The 20,775-nt window shown below is 40.0% G+C and overlaps 2 protein-coding genes across 3 annotated transcripts in view; both read right to left on the bottom strand.

Annotated features, from left to right (window-relative positions):
• The window catches only part of LOC117315996 (nucleoprotein TPR-like), a 74,118-nt gene that overhangs the window by 3,543 nt on the left and 49,800 nt on the right, over nt 1-20,775 (bottom strand). For both annotated transcript variants that reach the window (XM_033870480.1, XM_033870481.1), the window contains exons 14-26: nt 20,577-20,705; nt 18,963-19,098; nt 18,181-18,318; nt 13,464-13,611; nt 12,503-13,122; nt 11,787-12,083; nt 11,275-11,382; nt 10,820-11,056; nt 10,403-10,498; nt 5,852-7,191; nt 1,337-1,544; nt 876-951; nt 79-229 (exon numbers count right to left, since the gene is read on the bottom strand). In XM_033870480.1, coding sequence (XP_033726371.1) covers nt 79-229; nt 876-951; nt 1,337-1,544; nt 5,852-7,191; nt 10,403-10,498; nt 10,820-11,056; nt 11,275-11,382; nt 11,787-12,083; nt 12,503-13,122; nt 13,464-13,611; nt 18,181-18,318; nt 18,963-19,098; nt 20,577-20,705 — 3,684 coding nt within the window. The remainder of the gene's footprint in view (nt 1-78; nt 230-875; nt 952-1,336; nt 1,545-5,851; nt 7,192-10,402; nt 10,499-10,819; nt 11,057-11,274; nt 11,383-11,786; nt 12,084-12,502; nt 13,123-13,463; nt 13,612-18,180; nt 18,319-18,962; nt 19,099-20,576; nt 20,706-20,775) is intronic.
• On the bottom strand, nt 7,906-10,323 carry LOC117315997. The gene is made up of 2 exons (XM_033870482.1): nt 10,061-10,323; nt 7,906-8,957 (listed from the first exon to the last, which is right to left on the bottom strand). Exon 2 carries the CDS (start codon nt 8,788-8,790, stop codon nt 8,215-8,217), a length of 576 nt encoding a protein of 191 aa, XP_033726373.1. The 5' UTR covers nt 8,791-8,957; nt 10,061-10,323; the 3' UTR covers nt 7,906-8,214.

Genomic DNA, 20,775 nt, shown 5'->3' with positions numbered 1-20,775 from the left:
TTTGTTCTAATATCCAGGGTAAAGACCTGTTTATTTGTGACTGGTTGATTAGAAACTTTCTATCGTTTGTACACCTACCCCATGATTTCATTTTGAAGAATTTTGCGAACATTTTCCATGTAAATGCGCTTAAGTTCGGTAAGTGTGGTGTTGCGTTCCTGAGCCATCTCACACCTGACTGTTTCAGCTGCTCGCATGTTGGTCTCCGTGATGTGTCGCATTACGTCATCTACAACAAAATAATGATTGAACTCAATCCTCAAAGTCATAGCTTTATAAACACCCACTATTTTGTTGAATCAGTTGGTGAAAGCTTTATATTCATATTAATTAGAGGGCATTTTTATTTTGAAACAAGCATGCTGGGTATTGCTAAAGCATTAAATGTCCTCTACCGACCCCGCTAAAAATAGTAACAGTGACCTTGATCTTGACCTAAAAACACTGAAACTAAAACTTGTCCAAGATATTATGGTCCTTCATCATTGTGTGAAGTTTGATCAAAATCCTTCAAGGAATGAAGCCGCTAGAGCGCTGACAAACTTTGGCGTGACATACGTACAAGACTGACGGAAAAGAAACCAACAGTCCCCTAGGTTTCACCTATAGGGCACTAATAAAACTGAAATGAAGTCCTAAATGCTAAAGTTTACCGGAATCTCTTTTATGTATAGGAAAAACATATTATAAAAGAAAGAAGCTGTAAAAATGTGTTATTTGTGCGGAGATACATATGTATGTACCTTTTATCTTATTGACGGTATCCAGATATGTACCTTTTATCTTATTGATGGTATCCAGTTATGTACCTTTTATCTTATTGACGGTATCCAGATATGTACCTTTTATCTTATTGACGGTATCCAGATATGTACCTTTTATCTTATTGACGGTATCCAGATACTGCTCCCGCAATTCCATCACTCCCTGCTCGTCATCCTCCGAGTCAGTCTGTAGATACAATAAAATATACCATTTAAATGAAATAATTAATTTTACATAAATTCCACATCTGTATTACAGGAAAATTTTCCATGTGACACTTCCCAACTTCATAAGAAAACAACCTGATAACTGTAAAAAAAAATCAGAAGCGTATCTAGGTCATTTCCTGTATGTTTGGGCATTCCCCCTAAACTATTCAGTTTTTGTACCGGAGGAATTTCCTCTTAACCTTATACTTATGTTCAAGGAATTTCCTCCATACATCATAATTCTGTTGGGACAGTTATTAAAATATCTGAGGGTACTTATGAGTATGATGGGAATTCATAATGCCAGACTTCTGATGGAGACTGTACCACAAGTTCTCATACTTCTGTTGAAGGAGATTTACCTGTACTTCTATGGAGTTGAGGTCCTTCTGAGCTCGTTGGTCCTTCACCCTGTCTCGCATGCCCTCCATGTCTGACCTGAACTGTTTCTTCATCGTGTCCAGAGCTACCAGATGTGCCTTCTGCATCTCAACCATTTTGTTTTTCATCGTCTCCATAGCCATGTTATTCTCTGTCTCTAAGGACTTCTTCAGCTTTTCAATCTGAGACCTAAACAAGATTTTAATGATAAAATCAGTCTCCAAGAATGGGATAATCTAGCCCAAAGAGGAAATTCCTGTAAATCAGTCACCATGTATTTCTATATCAGGAATTATATAATGTTAACAGATCACTCAATGAGTCTGTGTGTATGTGTTGTCGTACGAGTGTACATGGGTGTGTAAGGTTGAGGGGATGTACGAGTGTAACACGTGTGTAAGGTTGAGGGGATGTACGAGTGTAACACGTGTGTGTAAGGTTGAGGGGATGTACATGTGTAACGTGTGTAAGGTTGAGGGGATGTACGAGTGTAACACGTGTGTAAGGTTGAGGGGATGTACGAGTGTAACACGTGTGTAAGGTTGAGGGGATGTACGAGTGTAACACGTGTGTAAGGTTGAGGGGATGTACGAGTGTAACACGTGTGTGTAAGGTTGAGGGGATGTACCAGTGTAACACGTGTGTAAGGTTGAGGGGATGTACGAGTGTAACACGTGTGTAAGGTTGAGGGGATGTACATGTGTAACACGTGTGTGTAAGGTTGAGGGGATGTACGAGTGTAACACGTGTGTAAGGTTGAGGGGATGTACGAGTGTAACACGTGTGTAAGGTTGAGGGGATGTACGAGTGTAACACGTGTGTGTAAGGTTGAGGGGATGTACATGTGTAACGTGTGTAAGGTTGAAGGGATGTACGAGTGTAACACGTGTGTAAGGTTGAAGGGATGTACGAGTGTAACGCGTGTGTAAGGTTGAGGGGATGTACGAGTGTAACACGTGTGTAAGGTTGAAGGGATGTACGAGTGTAACGCGTGTGTAAGGTTGAGGGGATGTTGAGGGGATGTACGAGTGTAACACGTGTGTAAGGTTGAGGGGATGTATGAGTGTAACATGTGTGTAAGGTTGAGGGGATGTACGAGTGTAACACGTGTGTAAGGTTGAGGGCATGTACCAGTGTAACACGTGTGTAAAGTGGAGGGGATGTACGAGTGTAACACGTGTGTAAGGTTGAGGGGATGTACGAGTGTAACGTGTGTGTAAGGTTGAGGGGATGTACGAGTGTAACACGTGTGTAAGGTTGAGGGGATATACGAGGGTAACACGTGTGTAAGGTGGAGGGGATGTACGAGTGTAACACGTGTAAGGTTGAGGGGATGTACGAGTGTAAACGTGTGTGTAAGGTTGAGGGGATGTACGAGTGTAACACGTGTGTAAGGTTGATGGAGATGTATGAGTGTAACACGTGTGTAAGGTTGAGAGGATGTACGAGTGTAACACGTGTGTAAGGTTGAGGGGATGTACGAGTGTAACGTGTGTAAGGTTGAGGGGATATACGTGTGTAACATGTATGTAAGGTTGAGGGGATGTACGAGTGTAACACGTGTGTAAGGTTGAGGGGATGTACGAGTGTAACACCTGTGTAAGGTTGAGGGGATGTACGAGTGTAACACGTGTGTAAGGTTGAGGGGATGTACGAGTGTACATGGGTGTGTAAGGTTGAGGGGATGTACGAGTGTAACACGTGTGTAAGGTTGAGGGGATGTACGAGTGTAACATGTGTGTAAGGTTGAGGGGATGTACCAGTGTAACACGTGTGTAAGGTTGAGAGGATGTACGAGTGTAACACGTGTGTAAGGTTGAGGGGATGTACGAGTGTAACACGTGTGTAAGGTTGAGGGGATGTACGAGTGTAACATGTGTAAGGTTGAGGGGATGTACGAGTGTAACACGTGTGTAAGGTTGAGGGGTTGTACGAATGTAACACGTGTGTAAGGTTGAGGGGATATACGTGTGTAACATGTATGTAAGGTTGAGGGGATGTACGAGTGTAAAATGTGTGTAAGGTTGAGGGGATGTTGAGGGGATGTACGAGTGTAACACGTGTGTAAGGTTGAGGGGATGTACGAGTGTAACACGTGTGTAAGGTTGAGGGGATGTACGAGTGTAACACGTTTTTAAGATTGAGGGGATGTACGAGTGTAACACCTGTGTAAGGTTGAGCGGATGTACGAGTGTAACACGTGTGTAAGGTTGAGGGGATGTACGAGTGTAACACGTGTGTGTAAGGTTGAGGGGATGTACATGTGTAACGTGTGTAAGGTTGAGGGGATGTACGAGTGTAACACGTGTGTAAGGTTGAGGGGATGTACGAGTGTAACACGTGTGTAAGGTTGAGGGGATGTACGAGTGTAACACGTGTGTGTAAGGTTGAGGGGATGTACCAGTGTAACACGTGTGTAAGGTTGAGGGGATGTACGAGTGTAACACGTGTGTAAGGTTGAGGGGATGTACATGTGTAACACGTGTGTGTAAGGTTGAGGGGATGTACGAGTGTAACACGTGTGTAAGGTTGAGGGGATGTACGAGTGTAACACGTGTGTAAGGTTGAGGGGATGTACGAGTGTAACACGTGTGTGTAAGGTTGAGGGGATGTACATGTGTAACGTGTGTAAGGTTGAAGGGATGTACGAGTGTAACACGTGTGTAAGGTTGAAGGGATGTACGAGTGTAACGCGTGTGTAAGGTTGAGGGGATGTACGAGTGTAACACGTGTGTAAGGTTGAAGGGATGTACGAGTGTAACGCGTGTGTAAGGTTGAGGGGATGTTGAGGGGATGTACGAGTGTAACACGTGTGTAAGGTTGAGGGGATGTATGAGTGTAACATGTGTGTAAGGTTGAGGGGATGTACGAGTGTAACACGTGTGTAAGGTTGAGGGCATGTACCAGTGTAACACGTGTGTAAAGTGGAGGGGATGTACGAGTGTAACACGTGTGTAAGGTTGAGGGGATGTACGAGTGTAACGTGTGTGTAAGGTTGAGGGGATGTACGAGTGTAACACGTGTGTAAGGTTGAGGGGATATACGAGGGTAACACGTGTGTAAGGTGGAGGGGATGTACGAGTGTAACACGTGTAAGGTTGAGGGGATGTACGAGTGTAAAGTGTGTGTAAGGTTGAGGGGATGTACGTGTAACACGTGTGTAAGGTTGTGGAGATGTATGAGTGTAACACGTGTGTAAGGTTGAGGGGATGTACGAGTGTAACACGTGTGTAAGGTTGAGGGGATGTACGAGTGTAACGTGTGTAAGGTTGAGGGGATAAACGTGTGTAACATGTATGTAAGGTTGAGGGGATGTACGAGTGTAACACGTGTGTAAGGTTGGGGGGATGTACGAGTGTAACACCTGTGTAAGGTTGAGGGGATGTACCAGTGTAACACGTGTGTAAGGTGGAGGGGATGTACGAGTGTAACGTGTGTGTAAGGTTGAGGGGATTTACGAGTGTAACACGTGTGTAAGGTTGAGGGGATGTACGAGTGTAACATGTGTGTAAGGTTGAGGGGATGTACCAGTGTAACACGTGTGTAAGGTTGTGGAGATGTATGAGTGTAACACGTGTGTAAGGTTGAGGGGATGTACGAGTGTAACACGTGTGTAAGGTTGAGGGGATGTACGAGTGTAACATGTGTAAGGTTGAGGGGATGTACGAGTGTAACACGTGTGTAAGGTTGAGGGGTTGTACGAATGTAACACGTGTGTAAGGTTGAGGGGATATACGTGTGTAACATGTATGTAAGGTTGAGGGGATGTACGAGTGTAAAATGTGTGTAAGGTTGAGGGGATGTTGAGGGGATGTTGAGGGGATGTACGAGTGTAACACGTGTGTAAGGTTGAGGGGATGTACGAGTGTAACACGTGTGTAAGGTTGAGGGGATGTACGAGTGTAACACGTGTTTAAGATTGAGGGGATGTACGAGTGTAACACCTGTGTAAGGTTGAGCGGATGTACGAGTGTAACACGTGTGTAAGGTTGAGGGGATGTACGAGTGTAACACCTGTGTAAGGTTGAGGGGATATACGTGTGTAACACGTGTGTTAGGTTGAGGGGATGTACCAGTGTAACACATGTGTAAGGTTGAGGGGATGTACGAGTGTAACACGTGTGTAAGGTTGAGGGGATGTACGAGTGTAACACCTGTGTAAGGTTGAGGGGATATACGTGTGTAACACGTGTGTAAGGTTGAGGGGATGTACGAGTGTAAAATGTGTGTAAGGTTGAGGGGATGTACGAGTGTAACACGTGTGTAAGGTTGAGGGGATGTACGAGTGTAACGTGTGTGTAAGGTTGAGGGGATGTACGAGTGTAAAATGTGTGTAAGGTTGAGGGGATGTACGAGTGTAACACGTGTGTAAGGTTGAGGGGATGTACGAGTGTAACGTGTGTGTAAGGTTGAGGGGATGTACGTGTGTAACATGTGTGTAAGGTTGAGGCGATGTACGAGTGTAACACGTGTGTAAGTTGAGGGGATATATGTACCTGTAGTGCTGTTTGGCGTCCACCAGGTGTTTTTCTGCCTGCCTCAGTCTGTTGGTAGTGTCCTCTTGTCGCTGTTTTTGACTGACCATGTCTCGGCGATATGCTGATTCCATGTCCCGGATATTCTCCACCAGACGACTTTTCTCACCTTCGACCTTTGTGACCTTGTCCTGGTGCCTTGTCATCTCCAACTGTAACCTTTCGACCTCTGACCTCAGCTTACCAACATTCTCCACCTCGGAGGTCAGTCGTCCTATCTCAGCCTCCAGACCAGCCAGGCCTTGGTTTTCCTTTTCTAACCTTTGGATTTCTGCCCTGAGTTTACTAACTTCCTCAACCTCGGTCTGAAGTCGATCCATCTCGGCCTTCAAGGCTGTGATATTAGTGTTCTCTGCCTGGAGTCGGGCCACTTCTACTTTAAGATGGCTGATTGTGTCCGTCTCTGCTTCCAGTCTAGCCACCTTTGCCCTCAGCTTGTTCATACCTGCATTTTCAGCCTCAAGTTGCTTCACGTTTGCCCTGAGATGGCTAATCTGTTCATTCTCAGTCTCCAGACGTTCTACTTCAGCGCGAAGCTTAGTGAACACTTCAGCCTCAATGTGAAGCTTTTCAATCTCAAACTTTAGCTTACTTAGGTCGGTGTTCTCACTTTTTACACTGTCAAGTTCAACAAGAATTTTTTCTCTCTCCTCCATGAGAGACTGTCTCTCCTCCAGGAGCGACTCATTTTTACTCACCAGTGTCTGACACACAACCTTGGCCGAGGCCAGTTCCTCCTTGTGAGCCTGAAATTCACTCAGTACTTGAGACTGTTCAGCCATCTTTGCATTCAGATCCTGTACTTCTTTCACATACCGCTTGGTTTCTTCAAACATTTGAGCCTTGACCTTTTGAACTTCGACCTTTACATTCTTATTTTCTTCATTACTGATTTCTTTTTCAGTTTTAAGCGCCTGTAATTCTACTAATTTCTTTTGATTTTCATTTTTTAAGGTTTCTAGTTCTAAGACAAGGTTTTGGTTTTCTTTACAGATTCTATTATTTTCGTCTTTAAGCTTTTTGATTTCTGTTTCTAACACAGCTGTTTTATCCACCACTTTCTCCCGTTGCTCTGGACGATTCGACTCCAGGTCAAACTTTTGTTTCAGACTGGCAGTCTCCGCTTCCAACCTCCGCTGGTATGCAGACTCAAGCTCTGCACGCAATTTGTCTACTTCCTGAGATAGATGAAAATCAGCTTTTTCCAACAATGCATCTCTCTCCTGCACTTCCTGTTGTAGCCGCCATTTTTCCTTTTCAAACATGTCACATTCTTTTTCCATAGCTCGTTGGTATGTGGGCTGAAAAATACAGAGCTACCTTTAGGATCGTATTAAGTCAATCACATAAAGCCTGATTTATGCTATTGGTTACTGTAGGTAACCGACCATTAGAGGTAACCGGCCATCACAGGTAACCAGTCAGCATAGGTAACCAGTCATCGTATGTAACCGGTCATCGTAGATAACCTGTCACCGTAGGTAACCAGTCATCATAGGTAACTGCTCATTGCAGGTAACCGGTCATCATAGGTAACCGGTCATTGTAGGTAACCGGTCATCATAGGTAACCAGTCATCATAGGTAACCGGTCATCGTAGGTAACCGGTCATCGTAGGTAACCGGTCATCGTAGGTAACCGGTCATCATAGGTAACCGGTCATTGTAGGTAACCGGTCATCATAGGTAACCGGTCATCGTAGGTAACCGGTCATCGCAGGTAACCGGTCATCATATTTAACCGGTCATTGTAGGTAACTGGTCATTGCAGGTAACCGGTCATCATAGGTAACCGGTCATCGTAGGTAACCAGTCATCGTAGGTAACCTCTATATACTGGTATACATCTGTTGATCTGATGATGGTGGGCTAAATAAAATCGCCCACATCTGTTTTTTATCCAATAAAACTACAAAATAAAATGCTGCACTCCCTCATTTATTTTTTCAAAAACTGGCCTTTGAACCAACTAATTAATTTAAAGAGGGGGGAGGTTAACCGCAACAAGGACAAGTGTCACCAGGTAAGTGGGTTACTTATAATTTATTTGTCGACTAGTTTCGCCTCTATATGCGAGGCTTCATCAGGACAAATTATAATACAAATTTTCCCCCTGAAGTACATTTTTCGGGGTTCAGAATCTATTGTGACGTAGTTCATAGACAATAGATATGGGCAGATAAGCCGTTATTAGTATTTTTCTCGTTCAAATGTTCGAGCTCCATATGAGAATACATGTATATATTAAATGTTCGCTACTCCATGTTAATAAAAAATTATTCTGTGTTATAAAAAGTTTGTTCTTGTTATTTCCGGTTTCTATATTCACTGTCTCTCATCTAGGCAGATCGTGGCGTCAGATACAGATTTGTACGCCAGTTTCTTATAGTCTACGATCTTATCTGGTAAGTTCATAATACTACTGGTTTTCGTGGAGGTGTTTTCGCTGGAATCATCGCTAAGTTGTAGGTCATCTTTCAGCATTTCCAACGTGTTCTGTACGGGTTCCGGTGTTATCACAGGTGGTCCCGGGCTGTTGCCGTTCGTTGCCGGTTTGACTTTGAATTTAACTCTTGTCCAATCTTGTTTTGTTGAAGCTTCGGCCGGTCTTTGCCACTTATTTGGAATGGCAGCTTCCTTCCTTACTTCGTCTTTGAAAATCTCTGGTTCTATCTTATAAAATGGATGTTTTTCCGTGATATGACGATCATATAAATCCCTCCGTCCATATGTGCGCTTACATATCTTGCACATATAACGGGTGTTGGTTGGGTTCCCGTGTATTCTGCTTACATGTCTTCTTAATGAGCTTAAATTCGCTAGTTTCTTGCCGCATAATATACATGCGATCTTGGTGCTGACTGTTGTGTTGTTCATCGGAGTTCTCTTTGTTTTTGCCATAATTACGTTATAATGTTCATGCCCCACGGCCTTCGTGTGCGGAGTATATGAATCCAACTTTCTTCTGTGCGTAATCGCGTATTGACGTCATGTTTACCGGACACAATGCCGGTAACCATGACGTCATCAATGTTGTGTCCTTGTTTACTGAAATGTACCGCGACCAGCTTCCTTTCATCTTCGCGGACTATATCATAGATGTGGTTTCTGATACGAGTGTTGATCGTGGTTGATGTTTGTCCCACATATTGAGACTGACATCGTTTGCAACTGATGAGATAGATTGCATCAGTGGTTTGGCAGTCTATGTTCCCTTTTACCTTGTATGTTTTTTTCGTAGTATGGCTTGTGAATGATTCGGTGGTATTCATATGTTTACAGATTTTACATTTCTTACCACACGGTCCACTGCCCGTGGGTTTGCGTTCATATGAGATGTCGCTACGGACTAGAACGTTCCTTAGCGTAGGCGGCTTGGTATAGGCTACTAACATTCTAGATGTTAGTATTTTCATTGTTTCCGGGTCGTATTTGAGTATGTGTTCATTATCCTTCAGAATCTTTGTAATGTCTGGGTTGTACGGATTAAATGGGAGTACAAACGGTAGAACCTCTGTTGTTTTTCTAGTATCTGTTTTAACTAGGAGGCTAGCTCTCGTGGTGTTTCTGGCTTTCTCAATGGATTTCGTGATTAATACCAGTGGATATCCTCTGGTCACAAATCTATCGCGGAGTTTCGAGCATTCAAGTTCGAAGTCCGTTTCGGCACTGCATATTTTCCTGATTCTGAGCGCTTGAGCGTAAGGTATATTGTCCTTCTGGTGCTTGGGGTGGCTACTCCTATAGTGTAGGTATTGGAATGCATTTGTAGGCTTATTGTGTATACGTACAGAACACGTTGGAAATGCTGAAAGATGACCTACAACTTAGCGATGATTCCAGCGAAAACACCTCCACGAAAACCAGTAGTATTATGAACTTACCAGATAAGATCGTAGACTATAAGAAACTGGCGTACAAATCTGTATCTGACGCCACGATCTGCCTAGATGAGAGACAGTGAATATAGAAACCGGAAATAACAAGAACAAACTTTTTATAACACAGAATAATTTTTTATTAACATGGAGTAGCGAACATTTAATATATACATGTATTCTCATATGGAGCTCGAACATTTGAACGAGAAAAATACTAATAACGGCTTATCTGCCCATATCTATTGTCTATGAACTACGTCACAATAGATTCTGAACCCCGAAAAATGTACTTCAGGGGGAAAATTTGTATTATAATTTGTCCTGATGAAGCCTCGCATATAGAGGCGAAACTAGTCGACAAATAAATTATAAGTAACCCACTTACCTGGTGACACTTGTCCTTGTTGCGGTTAACCTCCCCCCTCTTTATATTTATAAACTCTGTTAATCGCCCTGCATACCTTGTGTATCCAAGTTCAAGTGAAGCACCCCGCTGAAGGACCCACCCACCTGAACTGACGTTGGCTCTACCTTCCTTATTTAAACTAATTAATTTGATATGGCCTTAGCCGTAGTTAAATACGATACATTAGATCTAGACTTAATATTTCCAAACCTATCTGATATCTTACCTCCTCCATCCCCAGACTCTGTAGATTTTCCTGTAAACGTGATTCCTTCAGCTTCAGAGATTCTATCTCCTCTAAGTAACGCCGCTCAAGATCAGTCTACAACATGGTCACAACAATAGCACAGTTTGGTATGTGATGAAATGAGAAAGGGGAGATAACTCTTATCAACTTACTTACAACTTATCGTTTCTCAGGACAGAATGTTTACACGGCCAATTCTGCCTCTTTTGCTGCATTTGTAAACCACATTGTACTACATTTCTCAGAAAATGAGACGTTATCAATCAACAGATAGTCAAAATATATCAGATGAGGTTGGGTCATAGGTCAGTTCCCCGTCTTACAACTGTTTCTTAAACATATTTAAAATCTTTAAACCATACTCAGTGCCTGTGTTAGAGTGTCGTCCTGACCTACCTTTTCCCGTGTGTGTTGTTCGCGGGCAGCTCTCAGTGCCTGTGTTAGAGTATCATGGTGTTCAGCTGTAAAATTTTTGTAATCTCTTTCACACTGGTCCTGAATCTCCTCCATAGCCCTCTTTCGTTCACCATCTTTAAGGCGAGTCAGTTCAGCTCGGTCCGACTGCCAGGTCTCCTCTTTTTGCTTCATCTCTTGCTGGAGTCGAGCAATCTGGGACTTGTGCACCTCCATCTCCTGTACAGAGATCACATTACACGATACAGAGATCACATTACACAATACAGAGATCACATTACACGATACAGAGATCACATTACACGATACAGAGATCACATTACATGATACAGAGATCACATTACACGATACAGAGATCACATTACACGATACAGAGATCACACTACACGATACAGAGATCACATTACGCGATATGAACGATTCAAAGTAAAACGTACCTCTTTTAGAACACTATTGGAGAGTTCGGAGGAGGTAATATTTGCCGTCACCTCGAGATCCTTCTCCCGACTCCAGTCTGTGCGGGCCTCCTCTATAGCCAGAGACACCTGAAACATAGTCATATGTTTATTTCCGTCAATATAAATCATCACATCTTAGATATTTCCACGTCCTGGATTGCCTAACAATACAGGATATCTCAGCTATGATTAATTCAACAAGGGACCAAATGTTTGAAATTTGAAAAAAAAAAATCAAGAAGTTTAAAGGATCTAATGGAATCACCTTTATGACAGTAGCATTATAGCCAATCTACAACCAGAATGGATGTTTGAAGAAACTAGTAAGCTGACAGTTGCCATATGTAAATTTCACAAAGCCCTGTAATTCCTACCCAACAAAACATTCCACAGCCACCGTATCTCATTTCTTCACTAAAACTCCCACTTTTTAAATAATTAAATTGAGATGTAAGTGGTAAAGTTGATCAGTCTGTATTCCTGTAATATACCTCAGCAGAAATCCTCCCCTGTATCTGTTCCTCCATGGACTCCTGTATCTTTTGCACACTCAGCTCATGTGATTCCTCCCAGGCCTGTTTGGCCTGCTCCAGTACCCGTTTATTTGACTGTTCCTGTTCCTTCGTCCATTTGACTTTCTCCTCCATGACTAGTTCCTGGTAAGTATTTTCCCACTTGCCTTTCTCCTCCGTGACTCGTTCCTCATAAGTACTCTCCCATTTTGTTCGTTCCTTATCAAGTTTCTCCCTCAGGTGCTTCTCTTGTTCCCCTTGTAGAGACAGTCTCTCCTGTAAACAATAAATATGGGATGTTAGATGGTCACAACCCAGACAACCCTGTCACCTTAATTACTCCACCCTGTTAACATTAGACGGTGTACCTCTAGGCCTGACATCTCTGAGTACCACAGTGCTATAACATCAATAATTGTAGCTATGTCATAACTTCATGGTGTCCCAGACAAAGAAAGAAATTCAGAGTAAAATATGATTATTTAAGACTTCCCATTATCCGAGAAAATGTATGTTGATAAATATTCCCAAAATATTTTATAGATATGTGATAAACAGAATCTTCCATTTGTTTCCATTTCCTATGAAACCTATCGTCAATCTAAGTACTCCTCAAGCTTGTAGTTGGGTATTGTTCACTGATGACCATTATACAGGCCACCCAATTTGATATCAATTTTCATCACAACACTCACCTCCTCCAATCTCTCCTGGATCTCGTTACTTTTTCTTCGGTTCCATTTCTCTTTCTCGTTGTGAATTTTTTTCTGTGTCTCTTGCTCATAGTTTTCCTCCCAGTCTTTCCTTGCATCCTCCAGCTTAACCTTGACCTCTTCTTCTAACCTGACCTTGACCTCTTCCTCTAGTGTAGCTTTGATTTCCTCCTTCAGTCCGACCTTGACCTCCTCTAACTTTAACTTGACCCCATTTTCTACCCTCTCTTCTACCTCTTTGTCCATCTTTGTCTTTAGTTCATCAACTTTCTTTACCATTTCGTCCTCAACTCTTTTCAACAATTGTTCATCTACTTTCTTTTTAACTTCATCGTCCATTTTCTTTTTCCACTTCTCCGATTCCTTTTTCACAGCTGTCTCCACATCAAGCTCTGTTTTTGTCTTTGCCCGCGATTTCTCACGCTCCATTGACCGCCTCATCTCTGATTGGTTGTCCTCGAGCCACTTGGCCCGTTCTGTTTCCAGACGTTTTGTGTATTCCGCAGCAAGCTTCGATTCCAGAGCCTCCCGCTCTGTTTGCAGCTGTTTTTTGAGTTCACTCTCAAAAGACAAACGGCGTTGTGCTGACCAATCTTCCTTTGCTGTAATATACAAGAGACATGGTTTGATGAAGTCAGTGTATAGGTTCAATAGCTCTGGTAATCGCATCCATTATCTTATTTCATCTTTAAAGGAAAATCAACTCAAATGTTTCTAGAAGCAATTAATAATATCAAGAAAATATCACACACAAATAGCTTGGGACTTCTTATAATCAAAAACATTTCTCAAAAAAAAAAAAATAAATAAATAAATAAAAAATAACAGCCAGAAAATAGCTAGGGACTCAAAAACTTTCTCAAATGACAGATGAGGGAATGATAAAAATTTTAACCCAAAATCGCAAAATCATAATCTAGTCTTAAGACTTATTTAATTGTACCTTGTTGCATGCGAGAGGCAACCTCTGCCTGTACAGAATTCTCTAACTTGATTTTCCACTCCGTCTCCGTAAGCTTCACAGCTTTCTCCACGGCAGTTTGTTTGGCACTTCTCTGCTCCTCAAACCAGGCCACCTTAGCTAGGGCAACCTGTCACAGAATTTGAATTCCTCAAAACTTTTATCTTAAATTAGTACGGGTGAGAGATGGGGGACAGGTGTCATGGCCCCTGACACTTGGGAAATATATCTGTAAGCATAATTTCAGGTCTCACACATCAGTATTTGTGAGTTCCTGGAGAATATTATAGCTGAAATCTATACTGGTATAATATCACCCATAACTTCACACTGAACATGTCTAAGACACAAAGATATCAGACACAAATCGGTAACTCAAATCACACACATCAAACCCTACAACACTATATCTGTCTTCTCCACAAACTTTTAGAAACAAAACAGTGCAGTCCATGATTTTAAAGTCAAGCGCAAAAAATATTCCGTCCAATTATGTTTAAAATTGTACTAAAAATATTGAAATTCCTAATTTTTGTTTCAAAAACCTGATTCCTATTGACTCTACTACATTTTTTGTCAGAAATAGATAAAATATGTTACCTGAGGTGTTAGCCCAGTACGTCCGTCTCCCCCGAACACAATACTACGCCTGATATCACATAGACAGTGTACACATACTCGGGATTTAATCGCTGGACACCAGCAGGTTTTAACACTTTATTTTTAGAATTCAATATTTTTGCCCAGACCTGTCGAATATCATAATTACAGCAACATAATATCCATAGAAATATGGAGTGTTGGTAAATGTGGTGTGTTTCAGTTCGTAAGACAGAACTACCTGTTAGACATGACAGAACTACCTGTTGGACATGATCATCAAACCAATCAGCTTCATACTGTATTAACAGTAATGTTTTAGTAATTCATTAAAATGTAAAATATTAAAATCCAGGTCTTGATTTAACATCATTACAATAAAGTACTGACTATGAAATGGCACAATTTTCAGTTGATTGGAAAATAAACATAGTTTTGAAATTGTCCGTTAAGCTTGATAGCATACTTTGGTTGTGTATATTGGGATAGGGTTGTTTAAATTACACACAGACCGCCCCGTGTCATTAAACCTGAAAGAACAACAACAAACTTATATCAACTATTGTCACCATTTCCATTGTGTGTGGCTCAGATCTAATCTCTCAGGTATTTACACCCCACTCAGGTACATGTAGACGCTATCTGAACATCAGAGGCGGTCGGTATATACCAAACACAAATTATTTACCATGAATTCAAAATTCATTAATATTGAATACTTAAGTATTATACTTGTATAATATACACTCAATATTTTTTTTTTTTTTTTTCAGAACTACATTATGCCAAAAAATGGAGAATTTCATCTTTGAATCTTAGCTGGAAGAAAAAAAAAGATTTTAATGTCTCAACAAAGACTTAGGGTATGTTGTATTGTTAAGAACTACATTATGTCAAAAAATGAAGGTCATGTTTTTTTATCTTTCAATTGGAGCTGAAAGGAAAAAAATAAGATTTGTATGTCTGTAACAAGGACTTAGGGTAGTTATATAATACCGAGTTCAGGAAACATATTCAGAAACATCAAGATGTTCTGCAGCAATGTGTGAATATTATTAGGGACACAGATATTTCAGTCCAGGTCACACAATAATTGGAGCTAGCTCAGAGATTCGACAGGTCAGTCTATACAACATGTTATAAAGTTGATATATCTAACTAATAAATAACTGGGATTCAATAGAAGCAGTGGTGAGTAGCCACCCGTATCTACCGATAACACATTGTGTTCAAACATTAGTCAATTAACTTAATTACTTTATACATCCGGAGGGGTACATATTTTATTAATAATTACTGGTACAAACATTATTAAATCTTTGTACGCTAAATGAAAATGAATCTTTTTTTTTTTTCTATATTTCTAAATCTAACTGTTATAGTATGGAAATACTGATGTTGTGGCCGTGTATAGCGAGTATGTCCCACTTAATGAGTATGACCCCACTTAACGAGTATGACCCCTGTTAATTTACAGTTTGGTATGTAATTATAAAGCTGTCAGAGTACAATACGAGACAATGGTGTACCATAGGTCCCTAACTGAATGGACAGCACGTACAGGCGTGCAATATTAAAAAAAAAAAAACTACAATACACATATGCGAAACATTTAACACTGCGTCAATATAGAATCTTAATATCTAAAAACATCAGTCATCAGCGTACTGATCATAGTGACATTCCAGACCCGAGTCAGCAATTATATTGGATATGGAAACATTTTCAAAGTATTATTTATTACAGCATATAAGTACTTTAATCCTAAACAAGCGTATATTAGCTGTCTTAATACATAATCATAATTTCATCAAAATATTGCTTAGACAGTCCAGGGTTCGAAATTAACTTTTTTATAACTAGCAAAATGCCAGCTAAATTGCAGGAAATGCTAGATAAAATTTTGTCTACTCGCAAATTTTTCCTAGTTTGTTTTCCAAGACAATCTGCTCATGCAAGTGATACACCAGGTCTTCTTCTCACTGGTTTGGGATGGGGCCTTTGTCTCATTTTGGGAAGAATTGGTGAATTAGGAAAGATTTGTTCAGGAGTAGATTGCAAATTTTGGGAATTTGGCTTTCATAATTAATTCCAATTGGGAATGGGGCCCATTAACGGCCCCAAAAATCCCTCAGAAAAAGCCCTGTACACAAGCTTAAATAGTGAAAATATAAGTGGAAAATAGATAGAAACATTAGAAATTATGATTTTACAACAAATGAAATCTTTTCCAATAAGTGATGTATGTGATTCTGTATTTTCTCTACTTTATTTTGTATTAAAATTGATAAAACACTGCTATAAATTTTGCTTGTTCAATATTTCATTTTGCTAGTGGAAATTTAAGACACTTTCATTGCTAGTGATGAAAAAAGTTAATTTTGACCCCTGGACACAACTTTTTAAGCCACCATGACCTGATTTATGTCAATTTGTATGTTGCTATAAGGATATTATATACATAACTAATATTTGCCTTTTAACAGATTAATTTAACAATGTTATCATTTGACGTATGATTTCATATCACACACATACAAGGTAAATTGGGATAAAAGTTTCCTGTTGATTGTCCTATTCATTTTATAAGCATGACAATATTTCAATATTTCTTCATGAGCATGCATACAGTGCAATTGATCAAAACCAAAATTTGATCAAATTGATCGCATCTTGATACAGATCAAAATAATTGATCTTTCTTTATTATAATTATAAATATTTCACAATACCGATCCATGAAATCTAAATACTGAACCATTTTTGTGTACAGACTGGTTAAAATATACCTAAAATCACTTCTGTAAATGGCCTTACCATGTTCCAGCTACCAACCAAATATGTGATCCAGCAGTATATCAGTATATTTTTTTAATATTTGTAACTTACTGAAAATTCAAAAGGAAACCTTTAAATTGGAGTTATTACCCCCCCCCCCCCCCCCCCCCCCCCCCAAAAAAGAAGATAAATAAACAAATAAAATAAAAGAACTCACAGGAATTAATATAACATAATCTATGACTTTGTGTTCCTCTAACGATTTTATACTTGATAACAAGTCACTGTGCCATTTTGAAAGGTCGGCTCTATAATATTTTACAGACATAACCAATGTGTAGAAAACTAGTCAATGAATAGATCTAATACCTCCAGCCATAACTCCATACAGGTCAAGGGGAGACAACTCTACACATCACAGTAACAAATCAAAGTAGAACTCTCCAGTGTGGGTATGGAATCAATGCTAAATTACATACTGCCTTCTGATTAGTAAACATATACCAGTAAATATAAATGTTAAAATTAACCTGCTCAGAAGGTGGAATTTTGGAATTTTGACTGCATGGACACAGCTGAAAATCCCTAAGATTATTTTGTTCATATGTCTGTTGTAGTTTGACCACAAATTCACAAATTTCAAAATTTACTGAAAATTCCAATATTTGAAGTAACCATTCTCTCTTAATTCTGAGTCAGTTGGATGCTTTGATTTGAAATGTTGGTGTTAACTTTCACATTTTCAATTTCATAACACAAAGACAAGAGGTCCATCGGCCTTATCAGTCACCTGAGTTATGATATGTTTACTCACGAATAAAGGATCTTTTGCTTTCAAAACTATGATTTACTACATCTCTTCCCTATATAGCTGTGACCTTCCATATATAGCTGTGACCTTGACAGTACTCCGAGCATACTATATTGATACTGACCCAATATTGTGACCCTACGAAGAAGTTGTTTAAATATTTTAACACATTGTCCCTTGTGACCTTGAAAACACATCAAGGTCATTCATCTGAACAAACTTGGTAGTCCTTCATACCAGCAGGCAACTTACTCAATACTGTGACCCTAGGCCGATTGGTTATGGAGGAGAAGTTGTTTAAAAGATTTTAACACATTTGACCCATGTGACCTTGAAAACACATCAAGGTCATTCATCTGAACAAACTTCGCAGCCCTTCAGCCTTTTATCCCAGCATGCTACTGGCCCAATGTCATGACCTTGGCCTCTTGATTATTGAGAAGTCATCTCAGGTGACCTAAAAATCCTTATCAAACTTAACCCACATTTCCTTTTTTCCCCTGTGCTTACCTTGGTATCAACTGTACGGCGCGTTTCCTCGTCAAATTCCTTCTTCACTTGTTCCTTTATACTCGTCTCGCGTTCAGACCCCTCCTCTCTCACTCGTTCCATCTCCTCTTTCTTCTCTTTTTGTAGCTCTGACTTGATCTATATATAAATATGAGTATCATCACAACACTGAATTTAATTAGGTATTAAACTATTAATAGCCAGGGTATTAATTAATTTTATTCGTTTCATCAGGGCTCAAAGTGGCGCCTATTTTAGTGGCCATGGACACCTTAAATTCACCATTGGCGACCAGTTATTGACCTATAAGGCGCCTGCATGGCCACTAAAAAGTTGTGTAAATTTGTGATTTGGTTAATTTTCAAAGGTTGTAGTCAATGCTAAAATGGGGTTCACAATTGAAAAAGTTATTGAGAGATGTTATACTGTACTAAGGAATTAAAAGATATTTTTTAAATGTAAGACAACCTGCCCAGGCGACTTAACTTTTCCAATTGGTGCCTAGATTTTATGACTTAATTAGTAGCCAAATAGGCCACCCCAGATTGCATTCAAAAATACTGTTCCTAAGTAAATATCAATATCTGGACTGCCCACTGTACAGGAGTCAATGTTTTTTGTGATTCCTTTATGTTATTTTGATCCCTTTTATCTTCGGGGTTCCACTGATATGTATACAAATAAACGATGTCATTACTAAAAAAATTTGTTACCAAATTTTTTGTTTTTATGAGAACATCTGCCATTGAATCAAGAGATGAGTGGCTAGAGACAGCTATTACCTGTTCTAGTTTGCGCGTCATGTCAGCCTCAGTCTGAGCACGCACTTCCTGTTCCAGGTTGTCCTTCTGCGTACACACGCGTACATACATCTCCTTCACCTCATCCAGCTCACGTAAGGTCGAGTCAAGGTCGTTCCTTCAACATGATGTATTTCATTGTGTGTATATTTGTACAATCATAATGAGAACCAGTAAAAAAGTTCATCACTGACAGGGCCTGGACAAACTGATAAAATATTTACTTCCAAGAGTCAAAGTCAAGCCTTGTTCATTACAATATTCATAAAATTCTGGACTGCTGAATTCAATTGAATGCCACTCACAATTCTGTGATTGATTTGCTGCCAAATGAATAATATATAAGTACTAGTAAACTATAAAAGGCTGTGGTAAAGAGTCTATGTAGATTGTCAGACACACTGTGAGTGTTGTTGACAGTAAACAAAAAATATAGGAGGGTAGAACGCACTACTGATTACTGAAAAATAATCTATTGTGAAAAAGGTCTAAAACCATGAAAATCAGAAACATCTAAAATAATGTAGATTCAGAGGCAAAGTGTCTCGTGGAAGGACACGGGGATATGTGACCTAGTGGAAGGACACGGGGATATGTGACCGAAGGGTTGCTAGTATGGGTCCTGGCATGTGCACTCTGTTGTATCCTTGAACAAGATACTTTACTCTGTTGTGTTCCAGTTGACTCAGCTGTAAATAAGTATGTGGTACGGCAGGGCAAGAAATGTTGTGTATAACCTGTTAATGGTGAAATGGGAGCTCCGGTGGTACAGTATGCTCCGCAGCAGGGTTCATACGGATTATGTCAAACCAAATTCAACGCCATTTCAAGGCTTTTTCAATGTCTTAATTAAATATCCAAGGCCCATTTTACCCGTCATCTAAATCATCTTGAGAGGGAACAAGAGAACAAAAAGGCAACTTATAACTATCCACTTGATCAAAATACAACTTGACATGGTAACTATTAACATTTGTAGGGGAAACGGCAAAGACAAAGTTGAATCCAAATGATCAGTGGCCAGGGTTTCATTTATCCTAATGAAACCTTAATATTCAAGGATTTTTCAAGGCTGTTAACCAATTTTCAAGGCCCAGAATGAAATTAAAGGCTTTTCAAGACCCAAGGTGAAATTCAAGGCTTTCTCAAGGCCCGTGCTAACCCTGCACATGCAGGGATTCGAGAAAGACAATTGGCTGGTTGCTAAAGGCCCAATAATCACGGATGATAATTAGTGAACCACTTTGTTACTGTGATATAGCGGTATATAAAACTATCATTATGTTATAAGATGATAATTAGTGAACCACTTTGTTACTGTGATATAGCGGTATATAAAACTATCATTATGTTATAAGATGATAATTAGTGAACCACTTTGTTACTGTGATATAGCGGTATATAAAACTATCATTACGTTATAAGATGATAATTAGTGAACCACTTTGTTACTGTGATATAGCGGTATATAAAACTATCATTACGTTATAAGATGATAATTAGTGAACCACTTTGTTACTGTGATATAGCGGTATATAAAACTATCATTATGTTATAAGATGGAGGAAATAGTTTGGTCTGGATAGAAGTTCCTACCTGAGATTTTTACTGTCCTCCTCATATTTATTGACTAGACTGGCCTGGTCCTCAGCAAACTTTGCCTCCATTTCCTGTCGGAGCTGAGACTTGGCCACCTCATGTACAGATTCCAGTGTGCGCTGACACCTGTAGAGAGAGATTTATATTAGCACTGTGGTTTTAGCTTACCGTAAAAACTCGTGTAATTTGCGCAGTT

Source organism: Pecten maximus, chromosome 17 (assembly GCF_902652985.1).
Source record: "Pecten maximus chromosome 17, xPecMax1.1, whole genome shotgun sequence".
In the NCBI taxonomy this organism is placed as follows: domain Eukaryota; kingdom Metazoa; phylum Mollusca; class Bivalvia; order Pectinida; family Pectinidae; genus Pecten; species Pecten maximus.
This window is presented reverse-complemented; position numbering and strand designations above follow the sequence as displayed.